This window comes from Schistocerca serialis, chromosome 4, assembly GCF_023864345.2.
Source record: "Schistocerca serialis cubense isolate TAMUIC-IGC-003099 chromosome 4, iqSchSeri2.2, whole genome shotgun sequence".
NCBI lineage: Eukaryota > Metazoa > Arthropoda > Insecta > Orthoptera > Acrididae > Schistocerca > Schistocerca serialis.
Window position 1 is genome coordinate 329,427,363 of NC_064641.1, and position 19,921 is coordinate 329,447,283.

At 40.9% G+C, this 19,921-nt stretch overlaps 1 protein-coding gene across 1 annotated transcript in view; it reads left to right on the top strand.

The window, feature by feature from the left end:
- LOC126473781 (solute carrier family 22 member 7-like) overlaps positions 1-19,921 on the top strand; it is a 162,750-nt gene that overhangs the window by 66,315 nt on the left and 76,514 nt on the right. Inside the window, exon 5 of the mRNA XM_050101048.1 lies at positions 5,741-5,962. Coding sequence (XP_049957005.1) covers positions 5,741-5,962 — 222 coding nt within the window. The remainder of the gene's footprint in view (positions 1-5,740; positions 5,963-19,921) is intronic.

Consider the following 19,921-nt stretch of genomic DNA (forward strand, 5'->3'; position numbering starts at 1 on the left):
GGGCCTGTGCTACAATCGGCTGTGTTTGAGCAGCCTCCAATCTCCCTAGTATTCTACCTCTCATAACGTCATCAATATGAGTTCTTTCAACCATTTTCAAGACATAGTCACTATTAGCACGTCTGAAAACGTCTGCACAGTTACTCGCTGCACCATACTCTGACATGCACCAACACACTTCTTAGTATCTGGACTTCTTCCAGCACCACTGTGCGACGACCATAGGTCAAATGCACCGCATGGTCAAACCTCGAGGTGATTTAAACCCGCAAATCGCTCACCAGAGCGTTGTTTCATCATGTATCAGCATTATACTTAATTTATGAGCCTCAGTGTGTAAATGTGAGCTTTTGGCCAAAAGGCCTTTTTCTGACGTAGAAAACACACAGACATTCATGCAAGCACAACTCACACTTACTTGACCACTCTATCTGGCTACCAATTCCAGATTGCTACCAACAGCTTCTGATGAGAGGAGCAATCTGAGTGGTAGGGGGTGGGGGGAGGGGGTAAGGGGGAGGCTGGAGTGGGGATGGTGGTGGGTAGCAGGGTAGGAATTGGAGAGGGTGTAATGCTGCTTGTGGTGGCATGTGTGGACCGGGTAGGAAGAGAGTGGGGCTGCTATTTGCTGTTGGGAGGTTTGGGAGGGGTAGGAAGAGGAATAGGAAAGGAGAAAAGCAGAGGAGGAAAAAAAGAGAGAGAGACTAATGGGTGCTTTGGTGCAATAGAAGGCTGTGTAGTCCTGGAATTGGAGGAAGGAAAGGGATAGGTAGATAAAGGAAGTGGACTGGCCAGGGGGGGAGGGCGTTACAGGATTGCAGAATATATTGCAGTACAGTTCATAAAACTGGGATTGGAAAGAAGGATCCAGATCACACAGGCTTTGATGCAGTAATTCAAGTGAAGCACATTGTGCTACTTAGAATGTTCATTAAACAGATAGTCCAGCTGTCTCTCGGCCACAGTTTGTTGGTGACCATTCATGCCAACACAGCTTGTTGGCAATGCCAGTGTGGAATGCGGCGCAATGGTTGCAGTTAAGTTTATAGACACATGACTATTTTCTCAGGTAGCCCTGCCTTTGATGGGATGGATGATGCTTGTGACTGGATTGGAGTTGGTACCGGTGGGAGAACTTGTAGGACTGGTCTTTAATATAAGCCTATTACAGGGATATGAGCCATGAGGCAAGGGGTTGGGTGCAAGGGTGGAGTAAGCATAGGTTTGTTAGGTAGTGGAATACTACTGTGGGTGCGGTAGAGAAGATAGTAGGTAGGACATTCCTCGTTTCACAGCACAATGGGGGGTAGTCAAAATCTAGGTGGAGAGCATGATTCAGTTCCTCCAGTCCTGGGTGGTACTGAGTCAGGAATGTTGTGTCCCTTCGTGGCTGGACAGTGAGAATGTGGGAGGTAGTAGGTGACTGGAGAGACAAAGCAGGGGAGATTTCTTTCTGTACAAGGTTGGGAGAGCGAGAGCCCTAGTGATTCCCTTGCTGTATTGTCACTAAAGATGCAACAGCCATATGTGTCTAGGATGTATGGAAGGGACTTGGTATGAAATGGGTGGCAGCAGTCGAAGTGGAAGTATAGCTGCTGGTTGTTAGATTTGATATGGACAGAAATATTGATCTAACCATGTTTGAGGTGCAGGTAAACATATAGGAAGGTGACTTATAGGTTTGAGGAGCACCCGATAAAGCAAATAGGAGAGAGGGATTTGAGATTCTGAAGGAATGTGGATAGGGTGTCCTCAGCCTCAGTTCAGGTCACAAAGATATCATCAGTGAATGTTAACCAGGTGCAAGGTTCAGGATTCTGGGCGGTTATGAAGGTTTTCTGTAGATAGCCCATGAACAGGTTAGCAGAGGATAGTGGCATATAGGTGCCCATTGCTGTACCACAAATTTGGTTACAGATGATGCCTTCAAACGTGAAGAAATTCTAAGTGAGTATATAGTTGGCCATGGAGATCAGGAAGGGGGTTGTAAATGTGGAATCAGTCAGGCACTGGGTAAGGTAGTGTTCAGTATAGGCTAGGCCATGGATATTAGGCATTTTACTGTACAGGAAGGTGGCAACAATAGTGACGAGCAGGTACCATGTGGTAAAGGAACAGGAACTGTGGAGAGTTAACGGAGGAAATTTTTTATGTCTTTGATATAGGAGGGTAGGTTATGATTGGTTGAAAGTGTTGGTCAACATGAGCAGCGATTCTTTCAGTGGGGACGCTGTAACAGCCGCAATGGGGCATCCTGAGTGATATGGTTTATGAGCTTTAGCAAACATGTAGAAGGTAGGAGCATGGGGAGTGGTAGGGGTGAGGAGAGAGACGTTCTGGGATGAGTCTAAGGAGCTGAGGAGAGACTGGAGATGTTGTATTTATGTAATGAAGTCAATGTGCCATGGTTTGTTGGTGGATGAATATGAAAGATGGCGGAGTCCTTCTGCCAGGTAAACCCTGCAGTTCAAAAACACTGTGATGGAGAATCTGCCAGGTAGTCATGGGTGACAACCGACAACGTAGTTGTGATAACGTTATCGCAAATAACGTATTTTGTTTTGTAATCTGATAATAATTTTGGATAACTATGTCTGTACCGCTCACCGAAGACAAAACCAGAATATGCAACATTTTTCGTTTTTTGAATTCTGTGGGGTAAGAGTATGAATAAATTTTCTGAGTTACCAGCTCGCGATAGGGCAACATACAAGTGACCATGCGGAAAACACTCTAATTGTAAATCAGTTCCTAACACAGGTACTAAAGTATTCGAATGTCTGACCTTTAGCTTTCTTTATTGTTTTTGCAAATGAAACCTTGATTAGGAAGTGAAGTCGCCTAAAATGGATAGATAAATCGGTTGGGAACATTGGTGTATGTTGTACGAGAGCGACCTCTCCAGCTGTTGAACCAGTGAGGATAGTAGCTTCGAGACAAGTTCTCATCGGGTATCAATACAAATTTTAAGAGGCTTGATATTGAGTGGTGGTATTACAGGAACATAAACTTTAAGCTTCAAACTGTCTGGCGCGAAGCCAGCCGGATTCAATGGATTTAGAAATTATTGTGGATATTGAACTGTATCTTCCATGATAACTACAGTATCGATTGATTGGTATTCTTTATGTTGTCTTCTTATTTTTTCCAAATCTATCTGATGGTTGGTTTTAATAGACAACCTTGACAGTTTTGTTTCAAAGCAATGTACAGCCCATCTTTATTAGAGTATCATGTAAAACATTAAAATAAATCGGTCAAAAATATTTCGAAATTTTGGCTAACAATGTTTGTCCTTTATATTTTGGTACAGGATAAAGGTATTTGGTTTATTCTTTCCCAAATTGTGAAAAACTGTACCAAAGGATTTAATATTTAGGAAGAATATTACCATAGCTGCTAAAAAAGGAGCAATTCAGTGTAAGACTTTTTTTTAATTTATGCTTAAAACACAAGTGGGACTTCTGAGCTCCATGAGGGTATAATTATAGTATCGGATAGAATTATCATTTATTGCAATACTAATATTATTTTACATTTACCAAAACCACACGATACCATATTAAAAACGACAAAACAATCACGATGTCCTTTCAGGTCTGCAGGGTATGTAAACTCTTACTACTTTCCTTAAGAAATGAGGCGATTGCTGATTACTTGTGACTGATTTTTATGATATTCATATCTTTTGTGTTTGTCCTATGATACTCCTCTTAAGGTGTTCTGCAAATGCTGATTAGTTTCGTACGACATTTCAGTCCGCCGGTTTGTTCTTTACGCGTCGTGTCAAACATGCTCCAGTCACTTTGATGTAGATTTCATCACAACCCGTGCAATTATGCTGGTAGTTCTATACTGCTGGTATCTGTTGGAAGTTAGTTCTAGATTTGAGATTTCTTACTCTAGAGAATTATTCGTTTTTAGGCAAAATCTACACAGTTTCTTTTCTTTTGTTCCTGTTTCTTTGTATCTTTTATTAATGCTATTAGTTTTATACTAGCTGCCGCCTCTTAGTAATCAAATTTTTTGAGAGGAGTGTCATTGAGTCTGTATGAGACGTATCTGACGGCAGATTGTGATTCTGTAGGTAGCTTGGGGCTGCATTTTTTATGTGCTGTTGTTGGGGTTTTTTGTAGATCTCGTAGGTGTGTATATGATTTTTTTTTCTGTGGTTATACCCTGAAAGTTCAGTTTGGTTTCCTCTTCTTCTTCTACTGTAAACTTTATGTTTTTGGGTATAGTACTTGTGTAATTGTATTTTATACAGACGTTCATCTACCGTGCATATTAGATCATCCATGGACCTGTATTTTGTAGCTTTTATTTCGTAGGACATCTTCAAATGTTAGTTTTTCGTTATGATTCATGAGGATGTTGGCTAGTGTTCCTCGAATAGGTGAACACATATGTAAACCTCCTTCTTGTACGTAGTATACCTGACTGAATTCGGAATTCTTTTGATTGTGTTATTAACTGTATTTATTTTATAGTTTGATCTGCATGATTCTGAGGTGGTTGGCTGCGTGTTTTTAGGTTTTCTTCAGTTAGTTTAATGGTCCTATTACCGCGGATACAGCTGCACATGCTTTCTTCGTCAGTTGAAAAGTATGTTATTGTGCATGGTAATGTTATAGATCTTATTTGTTGTATTAGTTGAGTGGTATTTTTCCTATCATTTCCTATTAGTCTCGTAGTATTAGGGTGAGCAGTTGCTAGTGGGTACATGGGGGCTGCATTATATTTAGACATTTGCCCAGTGGGAATGTCTGCCATGGATTTTTGGCTGGCCTCTAATGTTAGGTGCCTTAGGGGCTTATTGCAGATGCCTCTGTTTATCACTGTCTGAAAAGATTTCGAACACATAAAAAAAGAGCTCCACAACATAGAACATGCAGTGTTATTGAGTGTGTTTTTAACATGCCTTTCCGATCTGTGTGTTGGGACGAATTGTAATGTTTATACGTTGTTTTTGGTGATAGAGTAAAATAAATTGATGTAATTAATTTTTCGTTCATTCGCTGTTACATGTATTCAGTGCTGTTACAAGTTGAAAATAACATACCACTCTCTCGCAGCACGCCGCTGGGAAGACAAAACTAAATAGTGTAGCCCATTAACATAAGTGTAGAATAGGAAAGCAATTAGTTTTCTGCATATGAGGGAGAAAAACTATTAATAATGCATTCTGAGATTGTGGGAGTATAGGACAACAATGCACTATCGTATGACGCTGTGGTTAGGGACACAGACGCATTCTGTGCAGTCCAACAAGTCTGAATGACGAAAATCGTGGTGGCCGAGCAACTCTTTGTGAAGAACTGCGAATCGCAAGAGAAAGACAGATACTGGTGCTCGAAGGGGACAAACAGTTACAGCCAGGCAATGACTTCGTCGGATGCAGGAACCATTTCGTAACTGTCATTTTTAGAATGACGATGTGGTGCTATTCGAGGTGCAACATTTCCTAGACAGCAAAAATGCAGTTATCCATGGCCAAGGTCTCCACCAGGTCATTCATCGTTGGGAAAAAATGTATCGTCTTAAAGGGTGGACACGTAGAGAAGAACCAAGTTCCGTTGTCAGAGCTTAATATTTTCGCGATGATGAATAGAACTTCATGACTACATCTTCTGCCCTAACTAGAATGAGAAATGCAGCGACAAAGCGTGAAGATTACTCTCAACATTCTTTCTGCTCTCTTTGTGGTGGACGACTTTGAGAGACCGTTGACCTTCCGCAGGTGGTTCCCCGAGTCGCCGCGCTGGCTGACGTGCAGAGGGCGCGAGGAGGAGGCGCTGAGCGTGCTGCGGCGAATCGCGGCCACCAACGGCGCCAGCTTGCCGGCTTTCACCCAGCAGGTGCTGCACAGCGTGGCCAAGACCAAGCGGGACCGCATGGGCTACCTAAGCATCTTCTCCAGCTGGAACCTCTTCAAGAACACACTTCTGCTCGTCGTTGCCAGGTGACCACGAGTTATGGGGAAACTAAAATGTTTTCGTAAATAGAAGAAAATGAAATCTATGATATTTATATCAATTGCTATACATTGACAAAGATGCCTTATGCTGTTGTGATCCTTCCTCAGCTCTTCAACTGAAGCGTATCGTAAGAAACGTCTTACAATCTACAGAGTAAAATCTCTGAAGGGATCAGATTGTCAGCATCCCTTTCTTTGTAACTGCCTCTTCCCTAAGCACAGGAAGACTGGATTTCTGCAATTCTGAACTACGCTGCTACAGTAGAGTCGGCGTAAGTTGATCCCCGACCGTTACAATGGGTTGGGAAAGACAGCTTCGCACCCCTGCCTCAACCAATCATGTAATGCACGTCTGTAAACGTCTACATGACAATACCTCAGCGTTGCCACAACTCTACAGACGGACGATGTTGCCTGCAGCCGTTCCGGGTTTGCAACTGAAAGCTGATAACTGAGCTACTGACTGTCAGGGATCTTCTTACGCTAAATGGACTCTAGTCCATCTTCTGCTGCCACACGTACACACTCTGAGAGGATATGAAAACAACTACTCCAGGACAATTAGTTACAATGATGGAACCAAGCAGCTTACAACTACTCTTGGATCTCTCACAACAAATGGAAGCATTTCATTATGTGTGGGAATATTGTTTCGATAGGACAGAAACCCTGGAAGATAGGATAGAAGACATATACTGACGAACCGAATCATGCTTAATACCGTACTGGTCCACCTGTGGAAAGCAGTACAACAGCGATTCCGCACGCCATGGATTCGACAAGCCTAGGCTGGTTTGTGAAGGCACGTATTCCACATATTTATGCACAAGTTTTGCAGCCCTAGTAAATTACTGGCAATTGGTTTGTCCACAGACATGTTCCATTCCCGTTCAGATCAGATGAATTTGATGCCCTAGACATTAACGTTCACTACCATTCTCATTAAACCTCTGTAACACGCTTCTGGCATTGTGACATGGCCAATTATCGTGTTGAAAGATGCCATCGCCATAGGGGACAACGTCGACCATGAAGGGGTGCTGGTTGACCTACCTCCACCGATCCGCCTCGCTTCTGTAGTGCAAGTTTTGAGTAGCTGTTAGCCTAAATGACGGCGTATCCCGCCGTGACCATTAACCTTATATAAGAAGGAATGTGAGCACCCATTGCAATCGTAATTGATGATGTTGTTGCTTCACCACTGGACCCTTATTTTATATTTTGCAAGCCCCTTATTTATTACGCAGCCTCTTATTTAAATTTATGCAAGGAATGGTGTGTTCCGGAAACTTTGTGTTTGCACCAGCATTGCACACTGTTGACAGATCTGCCACAAATCGTCTTCTATCCTGCCTTGTAGAGCGGACAAGCCTCTGTACTCCACATTCTGTGATTAAACGTCTACTCCTGGTTTCAGCATTCTTCAATCACTTTCCATAGATGCTCACCCCAGTACCACGTAAACAGTCGAATATGTTCGCCGCTTCCGTTATGTTGCTCCCAGTAGCCATATCACAACAATCCGCCCTTGATCGAAGTCTGATTTTTAGAGTGGGTTTCCCCACTTGCAGCCCCCTTCGCTGATAAAATCATTCCCATTTATCTCTGTTCCACTTTTCCTATCGCGTTACGTGCCTACAACGCCATTAGGTGGCATTCATTATCACTGCGAGCAGTGGCCATACAGTTGAATGTCAAGAAATGACAACTGCTTCGCCATTACAATAAAACAACCATAACAGGTTTGTGAAACAACCTGGACGAATTTTCACACGGACACCGTCTTCCAAATACATTTAGTGACTGACGAATTCTGGTTACTGTCTCCATAATCTCTAGTAAAAAGCCTTTCCAGGTACACTTGGCCATGTTGCCTTAGTGTTACTCATACCCGATAATTGATTCAATTACATACTTCCTCACTTGCAGAAATCAAAACTGCACAGAAGGTTGGACTCGGACAAAATCAGCCATGTAACCAACTTAGCTGCCAACTATATTGCCATGGAGAACATGTTGATTCTGGGTTGATCGAACTGGCTCAGTGTACGCCTAGAGATATTCACGTTCAGAGATATCGTTGATAAGTGAAAGGCTACAGTACCTACGACAAATAACTTTGCATCATAGAAAATAAACTCGATAAGAAGTACCAATCAAATTTACATAATTTTCTCCCTATACTACTATGGACACACTATTCGTAACAGTATTTTGTTTCTTAGAGGAGTTTTATTGTTTGTGTAGGACAGGGTGTACATAAAGTCTAGTAACATTTTGAATTATTTATTGCACAAGAACTAAACATTGTACAGATGTCATACATATTGCATTTTGAAGAGAAACTCTGAAAGGTTTTTTTACCAACATTCGATATGGGAACCATGAGTGACCCGGCAGACGTCAATACGGTAATCGAATTCTTGCCATACCCGTTCCAGCATGGTGTCGTCGACTGTGGCAGTCGCTTCCCGTATTCTCTCCCGGAGCTCTGCTACATCACGTGGTAGAGGCGGTACATACACCAGATCTTTAAAGTGTCCCCACAGAAAAAAGTCACACGGAGTGAGATCTGATGATTGGGGAGGCCATTTCATGAAACAGCCGTTCCCTTCTGTAGCATGACCAATCCATCGATGTGGCGGCTTCGTGTTTAAGTACCCACGAACTCCACAATGAAAATGGGATGGAGCCACATCCTGCTGAAAGATGAACGGAGAGTCCGATTGCATTTGATGCATCAGCCATTGCTGCAACATGTCCAAGTAGAAATATCCAGTGACAGTGCTCTCGGCGAAGAAGAATGGCCCGTACAGTTTTAGACGTGACAAGGCACTAAAAACATTTACCTTTGAGAAATCAGGCTCAAATTCAATGCATTAGAGTAGATGCTTTGTACCCCAGAGTCGACAATTATGCCTGTTTACTTTCCCATTAGCGTGAAAAGCGGCTTCGTCGCTAAAAATTGAGCGATCAACAATGCCATTGCCATCCTCATTCACTTGCAACTGCGAACAAAACTCAGAATTCTTGTCTTTGTCGTCGTCATTGAGCTTCTGCACTAGCTACAATTTGAATCGTTTCATAGACAACTGCTGTCGCAGGACTTTCCATACTGTCGTTAGAACCATTTCAAGTTCACAGGATGGAAGAAGCACCGATTTCTTTGGACTCGTTATGAATTTCTCTCGTACGCGCTCCACTTTCATTTCACTCACACTGGGACGTCCGCTTCTCTTTGACGGGAACAGGCAACCCGTCGTAACGAATTTGTTGTGCGAGTGGTAAATGGCCTTCCTTGTTGGTGGATTTTTACCGTACTTGGTTCTAAATATCCGTTGAACAGCTGCAGCACACTTGTTTTTCTCGAACTCCAACACACACAAAACTCGCTCTGCACCTGAACTCGCCATGTTTGCGACTAGCGCTGACTATGGGCAAATTATCAAACTACGCTGTGGCGGTATACATGAAAAAAATTTTCAGGGTTTCTCTTCAAAATAACGTATGTGCCATACCTGTTCAACGTTTCGTTCTTGTGCAATAAGTAACTGAAAGTGTTTCCTAACTTTCTGTATACCCTGTACTTTGTTTTGTTCGAGATGAGTTCTGTTGTCTTCTAGGAAGTGATTTACTCAGTTTTCGAGAAGTGTTTGTTTACTGTGTACTGAGAATATTAATCGTTTTTGAAAAAGCATTGTTGTTTTTTTAACAAAGAATCTTAACATTTTTCCAAGTATAGTGCTATTATTTCTCAAAGAAGAGATTTATGTTTTCCACATGATTATTGTCATAGTGTCTTGAAGAAGTTATTCATCATTACTAATTTAATTCTTCTGTTTCAAGAAGATGTTTGATAGCAGAATGTATAGTTTAAACAAGAAAAACGTGCCTATGTTAGTACATGATGTAACACACATGAGCTAGACGAAATAATATATATATATATATATATATATATATATATATATATATATATATATATATATATATATATGTGTGTGTGTGTGTGTGTGTGTGTGTGTGTGTGTGTGTGTGTGTGTGCATGTGTGTGTGTGTGTGTGTGTGTGTGTGTGTGTGTGTGTGTGTGTTTGTGTGTGCGTGACAGAGACAGATAGAGAGAAAGAGAGAGAGAGATAGAGACTGAACCGTTAAAATTGTACTTAAATTCAGTTTCTACTTTGTCTGACGACAAATTGCGTACAATTTCATCACGTTTCTTACGTATCAGTTATAAAAAAAGTGATATTTTATGAATAGTTTGTCTTATTATTGTTTGTTTCATTTATGAATATTGTTTACATACGCTATGTGCGGGAAAAACTTTTATACTGAGCTACGAAAGGCGCTGTTCCGCGCCGAAGTCGGCCGCTATACCTGCCGTCTGTATGCTCTTGGCGCACTACTTTGACTGTGAAGCAGAGCATAACTTTTGCTTTCATAACGGTTTTCCGTAAATGTCAGCCAGTGGAGTGTTTAAACTGTTCTTACTTGGAAAAATAACAATATTAACTTCATTTTTCCTCATTTGAACTCTGTGCTCTCTAATTGATTGAACTAGCAATTGACTGCTGATTCCAAAGTAAATGGTGGATGTAGGGGCTCGATCGTAAAATTCTCCCGCTATTACCAAAGCATTGCTTTCTGTGACTCACCTCATTAAATCCCCAGAAATAAATTTTATGACTATGTTCTTATGGTCGATAACCTCTGAGGGAGCTAATTTGCTTTATTGATTTTGATATTTTCTCTGAATTAATAATCAATTCTGTTAACCTTTCCGCTGCTGTGGGCGAGTAATAAACCTTCCGGCTACGCCGTTCCCCAGCTGTTGTGGACACGTATGAGCGCCACTTGTATTTTCCTACAGTGCTACGGACGTCTTAATGCGTCCTGAGCCGTCGACCTCTCACTACTACGGACGAGGTACTGCCATATCTCGGTGAATCGAAAAGTTTCATGTATTTATCATACAACATACGTGCTTCATTGCGTGCAATAATTTGCAGATCGTCTCGTAACAATGTCTTGAATCGTTTATGAGATACGATGGTTTTTATGACCACATGATCCGCAATGCGCACGGATGTGAATGGGCTCTTCGAGCGCCATCGTCTTACGGGTATAAAACCCAATAACTCGAGAACAGAACGGGATATTCTTTTGCTCCCAATTTTAAATGAAACTTAGATGGCTTATCTACATTTCATTTACTGCAATGTACGAGGTAAAATCAACAATACACAGAATTTACGCAATCCGTTTTTACCTCTGAAAAATCCTTAAAATTTCGCTGAATGTTTTACTTCGTCTGATGCAGCACAGTAACTTTGGCATACAACGAAAAGAAATTCAATCCTTTGGGAGGAAAAGATATCAAACTGATGTGAAAAAATCAAATTTCTTCGCCCAATACTTTTCCTAAAAACGGACGATAAATATTTCAAAGCAGCCACCAAGTCCGAATGGATGGAACGCAGCCGACCGTCCATCGCATATAAAACCCAGTAGATCGTCGACGAAATGAGATATCGTTCTGCACTCAATTTTAAATAAAATTTCGATAATTCACCTACATTTTATTCCATGCACTGTATGAGCTAAAATCAACCGTTCGCAAAGTTTACGCAATTAGTTTTTACCTCTGAGAACTCTTTAAAATTTCGTACAGTGTTTTTTTTAGTTTGATGAAGTGCAGTAGTGTGCTGGTAACGAAAAGAAATTGAGTTCTTTAGCGAGTGAAGATTTCAAACTGTAAGACGCGCAAAATCAATTTTTTTGCAGAACACCATCTCTGTGCACAGGTACCAACATTTGGCGAGCAGTGTAGCCATAACAAAAGCCGCCGCAGCATGGAATACAAACATCACGTCTGTAGCAGCGAAATTCAAGATGGAAGCAAGCAATACTGTTTCTAACGCCACGTTTAGGTAGCCATCTTTAAAATTTATACATAAGTAACTATTGAAAATTATTAACTGGATTGAGCTTCCTTTCAGTAACATTTACGCCAGCAAATAGAAGAACAAAGGCGAGCAATATATAAAGCTTAGCTTTTAATCAGTTTAAGTTTCAGAAAATTCAAATACGATTATTTATATCTTTATGTTAAACCAAGTTGCTATTTGCAATATATGATGTAGGATTAAGGGTAGAACACTGTCAGTATGTTAAATTAAAGTCAAATCACCGTTAAGAACGAACTGTAACATGCAAGTTATTTGCAGATTCAGACTTGCGCTAATTTGTCTGCTACTCCTACACATGTCTACAAAACAAATTGAAAGTCTTGCCTTGTCGTGATTGCGTTGTCAATATTGTGATGAACAATGATCTCACACAGCTTCTTTACCGAGCGAGGTGGCGCAGTGGTTATCACACTGGACTCGCATTCGGGAGGACGACGGTTCAATCCCGGGTCCGGCCATCCTGATTTAGGTTTTCCGTGATTTCCCTAAATCGCTTCAGGCAAATGCCGGGATGGTTCCTTAGAAAGGGCACGGCCGATTTCCTTCCCCATCCTTCCCTAATCCGAGCTTGTGCTCCGTCTCTAATGACCGCGTTGTCGACGGGACGTTAAACAGTAATCTCCTCCTCCTCCACAGCTTCTTTATATCTCTGACAAATTTCTAATGCTGACCAACAAGATGCTTTCCATAGCCATTGTTCCAGTGGCAGTCATGGTTTTCAAAACTTCAGAGCACCACAGATCCAGAAATTCTTGCATCTGCGACTTGAGAATTTGAGATTTGACTTAATATCATGCATATAAATGCCACATCACTTTGAGAATATTTCGACGTTCTGTTTAGCACAATATAACTTTACATTTGCGGCCAATAGCAAAACATCCATACACTTCAAAGCCTAGCTGTGTTACCTTTCCTGTTACTGTTGAACACATCACCATACAGCACACCAAGCCAATTGTCCAACAAAACGCTTGACGTTCGCGGAAATATACTTATTTACTTTTAATTTAATTGTTATTTATACTCTTGGAATAACGTAGTAAATTACACTTATAGATGTAACTCTTACCCCTTGCTGATTTTTCAAGCTACTACATATGTAAAAGAAATCTCCATTTCCAGCGTAAGCATTTCGAGATACAGTAATAAATCGACAGTTGTGTCAAAAACAGCTTTGCAAAATTTATTATTTAACGGGTTTGGGTGTAGCTGTTCTTTATATGCGCCCTACATACTCTTGAGCTATCTCCAAAAGGATAATTGCAAGATAATGTATACTCCCAACACTATACTTCTGTGTGTAAGTGAGAGTATCAGCTGTCTTATAAACTAAACAAGATAACAAAAAACAACATTCAATAAACATTTACAGTGTACAAGTAACCTAACAAGCTTCCTGTTAGTCGATTTTTATCTGAAATATTTGCTAGCATTTGCACTCTTCATAGAAGTATGTAAACTCAATGTATATAACTATCCAGATCGTTTACTTATTTTACATACTCTGCATATTTCTGTCATTCATTTCAGGTGTTACACTTTTTAAATTGGTATAATTCCTTTCGCTTGTAAATTAAAAATTCTTCACGTATTTCTACATTTTTTCGTCCTTATTTCCTACAGACAAATACATAAATTTATCAGTTCTATTTGCAAAAATTATTCAAAATTTACGACTTGTCTGGGTAATATTTTTGACTAGTACAATGCACCCTAGAGCCTTCTTCGTTCCTACATATTTCTTTCACTTTTTTCAAATTTTGCATTTTATGACGAGTCCTTTTCTGACAATTTTAAACATTATTAATTATATAGCAACACATTTGTGCAGTAAATCTGTCAAAAAATACATTTTTTGTAATCACAATGTTATATTTCGTACTTGGCTTACAGCATATCTGAAACGTACAAGACATGGTTTAGATACTTGACAAATACAATAATTTTATACATACACTGAAACATAACGAACTATAAAAATATTGTATCATATTTACTACATTAATACTACATGTTAATTTAGATTTCATTCAGACTATTCTTTTCAGTCTGGTTACTATTATTCACAATTCTTGATTCATATTTTCTTAGATCTGTGATATTCTTTACTCCTAATGGTAAACTCTGCCTAATGTGCATTGGCATTGAGACTGTTTACAGGTTATCGCACATGTTTATACACAATTCTTGTGGTTATCTCGTTTGATTTTCCATGTGCCTAAACAAAACTAAGTCACCAATTTTAAATTTGATATTCTTTAACGTTTCATTATGTTTGTGAACCCTAGCTACTGCTCCCTTACTCGCCTTGCGTTTACAGAGCTTTTTCTTTTCATCAACGGTACTTTCTTAACATGGAGGCAACCCGATCAACTCTTCAACAAAACTTCTGGATTTTATTTCTAGCAGAAGATCTTCATGAGAGAATATCGTGATGTCATGATTCAAAGATTCATATTTTTTTCTCAAATTCTGATACATATTTGTTCCAGTATCTGTTGTTACCACGGCAATATATATGACACTGTCTATATGAATAAAAAATTCTCGGTTTTCCAGCCGGGTCAATTCGAATAAAATCCTCGAGCTTTCGATGGCCATCTCCGCCATCGTCGTCAGGAGTTCACTGATTGCTGGGACTGCTTTTTTCTTTTTCTTTTTTTTTAATTGTTATTTCATTCCCCTGAATGAATGGTGTCCATACAAACATTAAATTTACTGTCGAGATGGAGCAGCACGGCAAGCTACCGTTCTTGGATGTTTTGGTTTAGAGGAAGGCAGGAGGCCAGCTTGGTGATTCAGTGTGCCAGACACCAACACACGCTGATCGGTACTTGAACGCCAATAGTTTCCACCACCCTGTACACAAAAAAGCTGTCCTGAACACGTTGGTTCATAGAGCCAAGACGGTCTACAGTCTGAATTGCAGAACTTAAAACGTGTTTTCGGGGAAAATGGATACAGCAAAAGAGACATCGCAAACGCTTCCAAGGGCCGCCGACGAAGGACACCTAATGAAACTGCATAAGAGGCCAAACGGACTGTATTCCTGCCATACTGTGGAGCAACTAGCAGTAAGTTAGGACGTCTGCTGCAAGAACGTGGGCTAAGACCAGTGTTCCAGCCCACCCCCCAGATACGGGATATGTTGCGACCTGTTAAAGATGACATTACTCTTCGAGTGTCCGGTGTTTATGGTGTACCCTGTGAATGTGGCAGTATGTATATTGGACAAACAATTCACACGGTTGCGGATTGTTGTACTGAGCACAAGTGCCATATAAAACGAAGGGAGCTTGACAAGTCGGCCATAGCGGAGCACTGCCTAGAAAACGGACATAAAATACAGTTCCAAAATACAAAAGTGTTTGCTCATGCCTCTACATATTGGGACTCCGTTATAAAGGAAGCGTCCGAGATTCGTTTAAACAACAACAATTTCAACGGAGACCAGGGATACACACTCAGCAGGACACGGGAAAGGCGTTGGACCTCGAAAGAAAGCAAAGACAGATGTGCGACGCGGGAGCGGCAGTTTCAAACCTGGCACCTGCCCCTGGCGCCACCTGACGTACCGGTGCTGCCACGGGCAATAGCTGCGCTAGCTGCCTGGGTGGGCTTACGCGCGCGCGCCACGTTGAATCGATCTGAATGGCTGCTGATGACGTCATCATGCGACAAACCGTAGCAGCCCCGGCAGTCAGTGAATTCCTGACGACGATGGCGGAGTTGGTCATCGAAAGCTCGAGGATTTTGTTCGAATTGACGCGGCTAGAAAGCCGAGAACGTTTTATTCATGTGTGCCGTCGCGAAAGACTCCAAGGACACACTGTCTATCTGTTTCAAGCATATGCCTTCCTGTCAGATTGTTGGCTAGGTAATAGGCAGACATATGGACTAATGGTATCCGATTTTCACACATCCCTTATCTCCATAATTTTGAGCAAAATCGGGATGCAGTGTCGGATGTTATTCTTTGAGGTTTCCTCATATTTACAAAATACTACTTAGTCATATTGTTATAAACTACTTTGGCTGCAAAGCTACAATTTGGTAAATTTCGAGAACAGGTCCACTACTCCTAAAATATGGGCAAAATTGCTAACTATATTTGATAAGGATTGAATAAATCAGAATCAACTATTTTCATCACATCAATTGATCTGATAGTCTGCATCGGTTCTCTGCTAGTAGCGCTGTTAACTTTGGCTTTTTGGCATAATTTATTTCTCTGCTATTCTCCTTACCAAACTGTCAAATTTTATATATTCTCATGACTTTTCAGCGCACTTTCTGTCACAACAGTGACCTTAGGCCAGATGTAAATGATCAATGACTTCTCCTATGCACTGGGAAGTACAACACGTTCTCCAAAGTTCAGAATTTTTTTCCTTCCTCACATTTAACACACTTTTACATATTTTATAAAAAATCCTTATTTTATAATCACCAGCGGCATCAATCTTGTCTGCATTTTATATCACCTCGAGTTCTTACAGATATCACTAATAGCCGGCCGGAGTGGCCGAGCGGTTCTGGGCGCTACGGTCTGGAACCGCGCCATCGCTGCGGTCGCAGGTTAGAATCCTGCCTCGGGCATGGATGTGTGTGATGTCCTTAGGTTAGTTAGGTTTAAGTAGTTATGAGTTCTAGGGGACTGATGACCTCAGAAGTTAAGTCCCATAGTTCTCAGAGCCATATCCCTAACATTAACCTTCCCTTCCAATGCTGTGAAACAATTAGATCTGAATATGTCTTCATCTTTCTCTTTTCTCTTCATATTGTCATCCTTTTCAGATAGTCTATATAAGGCATCAGGTACACAATTCTCTATTCCTTTTACGTATCTTATTCCCACATAAAACTGCTGGAGAAATACTTCCCATCTAGACAGGCTGTTACGTAATAGTCGGAAGTCCTTTATGAACGTCTGTCCTCTGTGCTCACAATTTACAATAGCTTTGTGACCCCACAAACGATATTTGAATTTTCTACATCCACAGACTCTAGCCAATGTCTCTTTTTTGGATTTCATATAGTTTTTTTCGAATTTACTCAGAATATAAGTAGCAAAACCAATATTGGATCGAAGTGATTTGATTTTGTCCTGTTTTCCTTGGAAAATTTGAACCTTCAAAGTCCAAAATTGTAATGACCCATTCACATCTGGACGATGCAATTAAGTACTTTTCAATAGAATCTCTTTCAGCTTATTGAAAGCTAAATCACTGTCCTCGAACAAACAACATTGTCTGAATTTGGGTAGTTGAAAGCCTGTTCCTCAATGTATTTTCGATAAAATGAACATATACCTACTTTCAACTATTCTCCTGTCTTGGGTACCATACAATTCATTATAGCTTGCTCTTTCTTTAGATCACGTACAGTAGTTCCTGTAGTTATTATATCTGTTAAGAACCTAATTTCTTTCTTCAATGTCATCCTTCCTATCGTCAGGTATTAATTAATCATGTAGAATGTACAAAATATTATGCTTTTCCTGTATTTCTACCAAGAAATGATGAAAGCATCAGTTAACAGAATAATAATAAACCAGGATTATTCGAAGTGCTTGCCATTTATAAAGCTACAAAATATCACCTCAGACATATGTATGAATTCCCACTGCTAAATAAAAGACTATGAGGTAAGTATATCTCCAGAGGTTGTGGATTGGATTATTTATGTTATTAATGGGGGCTCGAATTAATGCCAGTTAAGATAAACAGTAAATAGTTGTCAGTATTATTTCTGTGAAGTGTCATTTTACATTACTGTTGGACAGTAATGCAGCCATCACTGCTGATTTCACAGAATACATACAGAGATGTTCCAAAGCGAGGGAAAAAGAAACGATAACGTCCTAGGCAATCAAAACTAAACGAGATATAGAGTTAAGGTATCGATGTTCAGGAATGACGAACGTAGCAGAAAAACGCGTTAAATGTCCTCTACAAAGTTTGATAAATATAGTGGAAATCGGAGGGTACCTCAAGAAAGAAATGAAAGATGACATTTTAAAGGTAGTGAGTACCTCGATAGAATGTTTCAGTCTAATAAAATTGGACATGAGCCTGGAAGAAGCTAAAAATAAAGACAGTGTGATCTTGAAAAGTGAAGTTAACAATCCCCAGATAGTGGGAGGCGACCATAGCGTTGTGGGACAAGTGGCGCCATTTATTGAACTAATACGAGAAACGGAGAGAGGCAACCATCACATACAGATACCTATCACGACTATCTGTGTAACTACGGCAACCAGTCCCTTGACCACGACACAACATTAGAGGCAAACATTACAGCAAAAGTTACGAAAAATATAAGCCTCATGATGGAGGATTTCAAAAATAGTGAAACGATTTTGATAAAGGAAGAAATTGAAAGTATAAGACAAAAAGACCCACAGCAAAGACCCAACACTACGGACAGGGAAACAGAAAATGTGCTTCAGACGAATGAAGACCAAACACCCACAACACGAGATATGAGCCAAGATCAAGAAACGGAAACGAATGTAATCGAAGAACACTGGATTAAAGTTACCAGTAGAACAGAGAGGAGACCAGCTAAGTAACATGGAACATAGGACTTGGAATATTAACAGGGCTGGATCGCAAGACGCAGATCTACAAGCTGCAGATAAGACGGCCTGGCTCTATGTAGGAGGTTCGAAGCTGAGACAACAGTAGATTCAATTAAACAATTTCTAAGTAAGAACGGAATCAAAGAAAACGTGAAATGTGAAGAACTGGCAAAGAACAATAACACGAACTCCCTCAAAGTAGGCATTCCCCTTTCACAATTGCCGGCCGCGGTGGCCGTGCGGTTCTAGGCGCTTCAGTCCGGAAGCGCGAGACTGCTACTGTCGCAGATTCGAATCCTGCCTCGGGCATGGATGTGTGTGATGTCCTTAGGTTAGTTAGGTTTAAGTAGTTCTAAGTTCTAGGGGACTGATGATCTCAGATGTTAAGTCCCATAGTGCTCAGTGCCATTTGAACCCTTTCACAATTTACAGTTGGTGAATAAAGCTGAATTCTGGCTAGCAGTAATCACGGTCCGACGCTTTCGCTTTCGAGTTTTTCTAGAGAAAATGGAGGGTTGCCTCTTCCACAAGACACAACACCACCCAAAAAAACGCAAAGAAATAGGATTATTAGAAATTTTGAAGATCCTCCTATGGAATTACGTGGTCCAAAAAGTGCAATAAATATCGCTCCAAGAGACTTTCTAAAGGAATATGACATACACTATGTGATCAAAGGTATCCAGACACCTGGCTGAAAATGACTTACAAGTTCGTGGCGCCCACCTTCGGTAATGCTGGAATTCAATATGATTTTGGCCTACCGCTAGCCTTGACGACAGCTTCCACTCTCGCAGGCATACGTTCAATCAGGTGCTGGAAGGTTTCTTGGGGAATGGCAGCCCATTCTTCGCAGAGTGCTGCACTGAGCAGAGGTATCGATGTCGGTCGGTGAGGCCTGGCACGACGTCGGCGTTCAAAAACTCCCCAAAGGTGTTCTATAGGATTCAGGTCAGGATTTTGTGCAGACTAGTGCATTAAAGGGATGTTATTGTCGTGTAACCACTACGCCACATTCCGTGCATTTATGAACATGTGCTCGATCGTGTTGAAAGATGCCGTCGCCATCCCCGAATTGCTATTCAACAGCGGGAAGCAAGAAAGTGCTTAAAAAATAAATTTAAGCCTGTGCTGTGATAGTGACAAGCAAAAAAACATCGATTGCAAGCCCCCTTCATGAAAAACACGACCACACCATAACACCACCTCCTCCGAATTTTACTGCTGACACTTCACACGCTGGCAGGCGACGTTCACCGGGAATTCGCCATACCTACACCCTACCATCGGATCGCCACATTGTGTACCGTGATTCTCACACCACACAACGTTTTTCCACTGTTCAATCGTCTAATGTTTACGCTACTTGCACCAAGCGAGGCGTCGTTT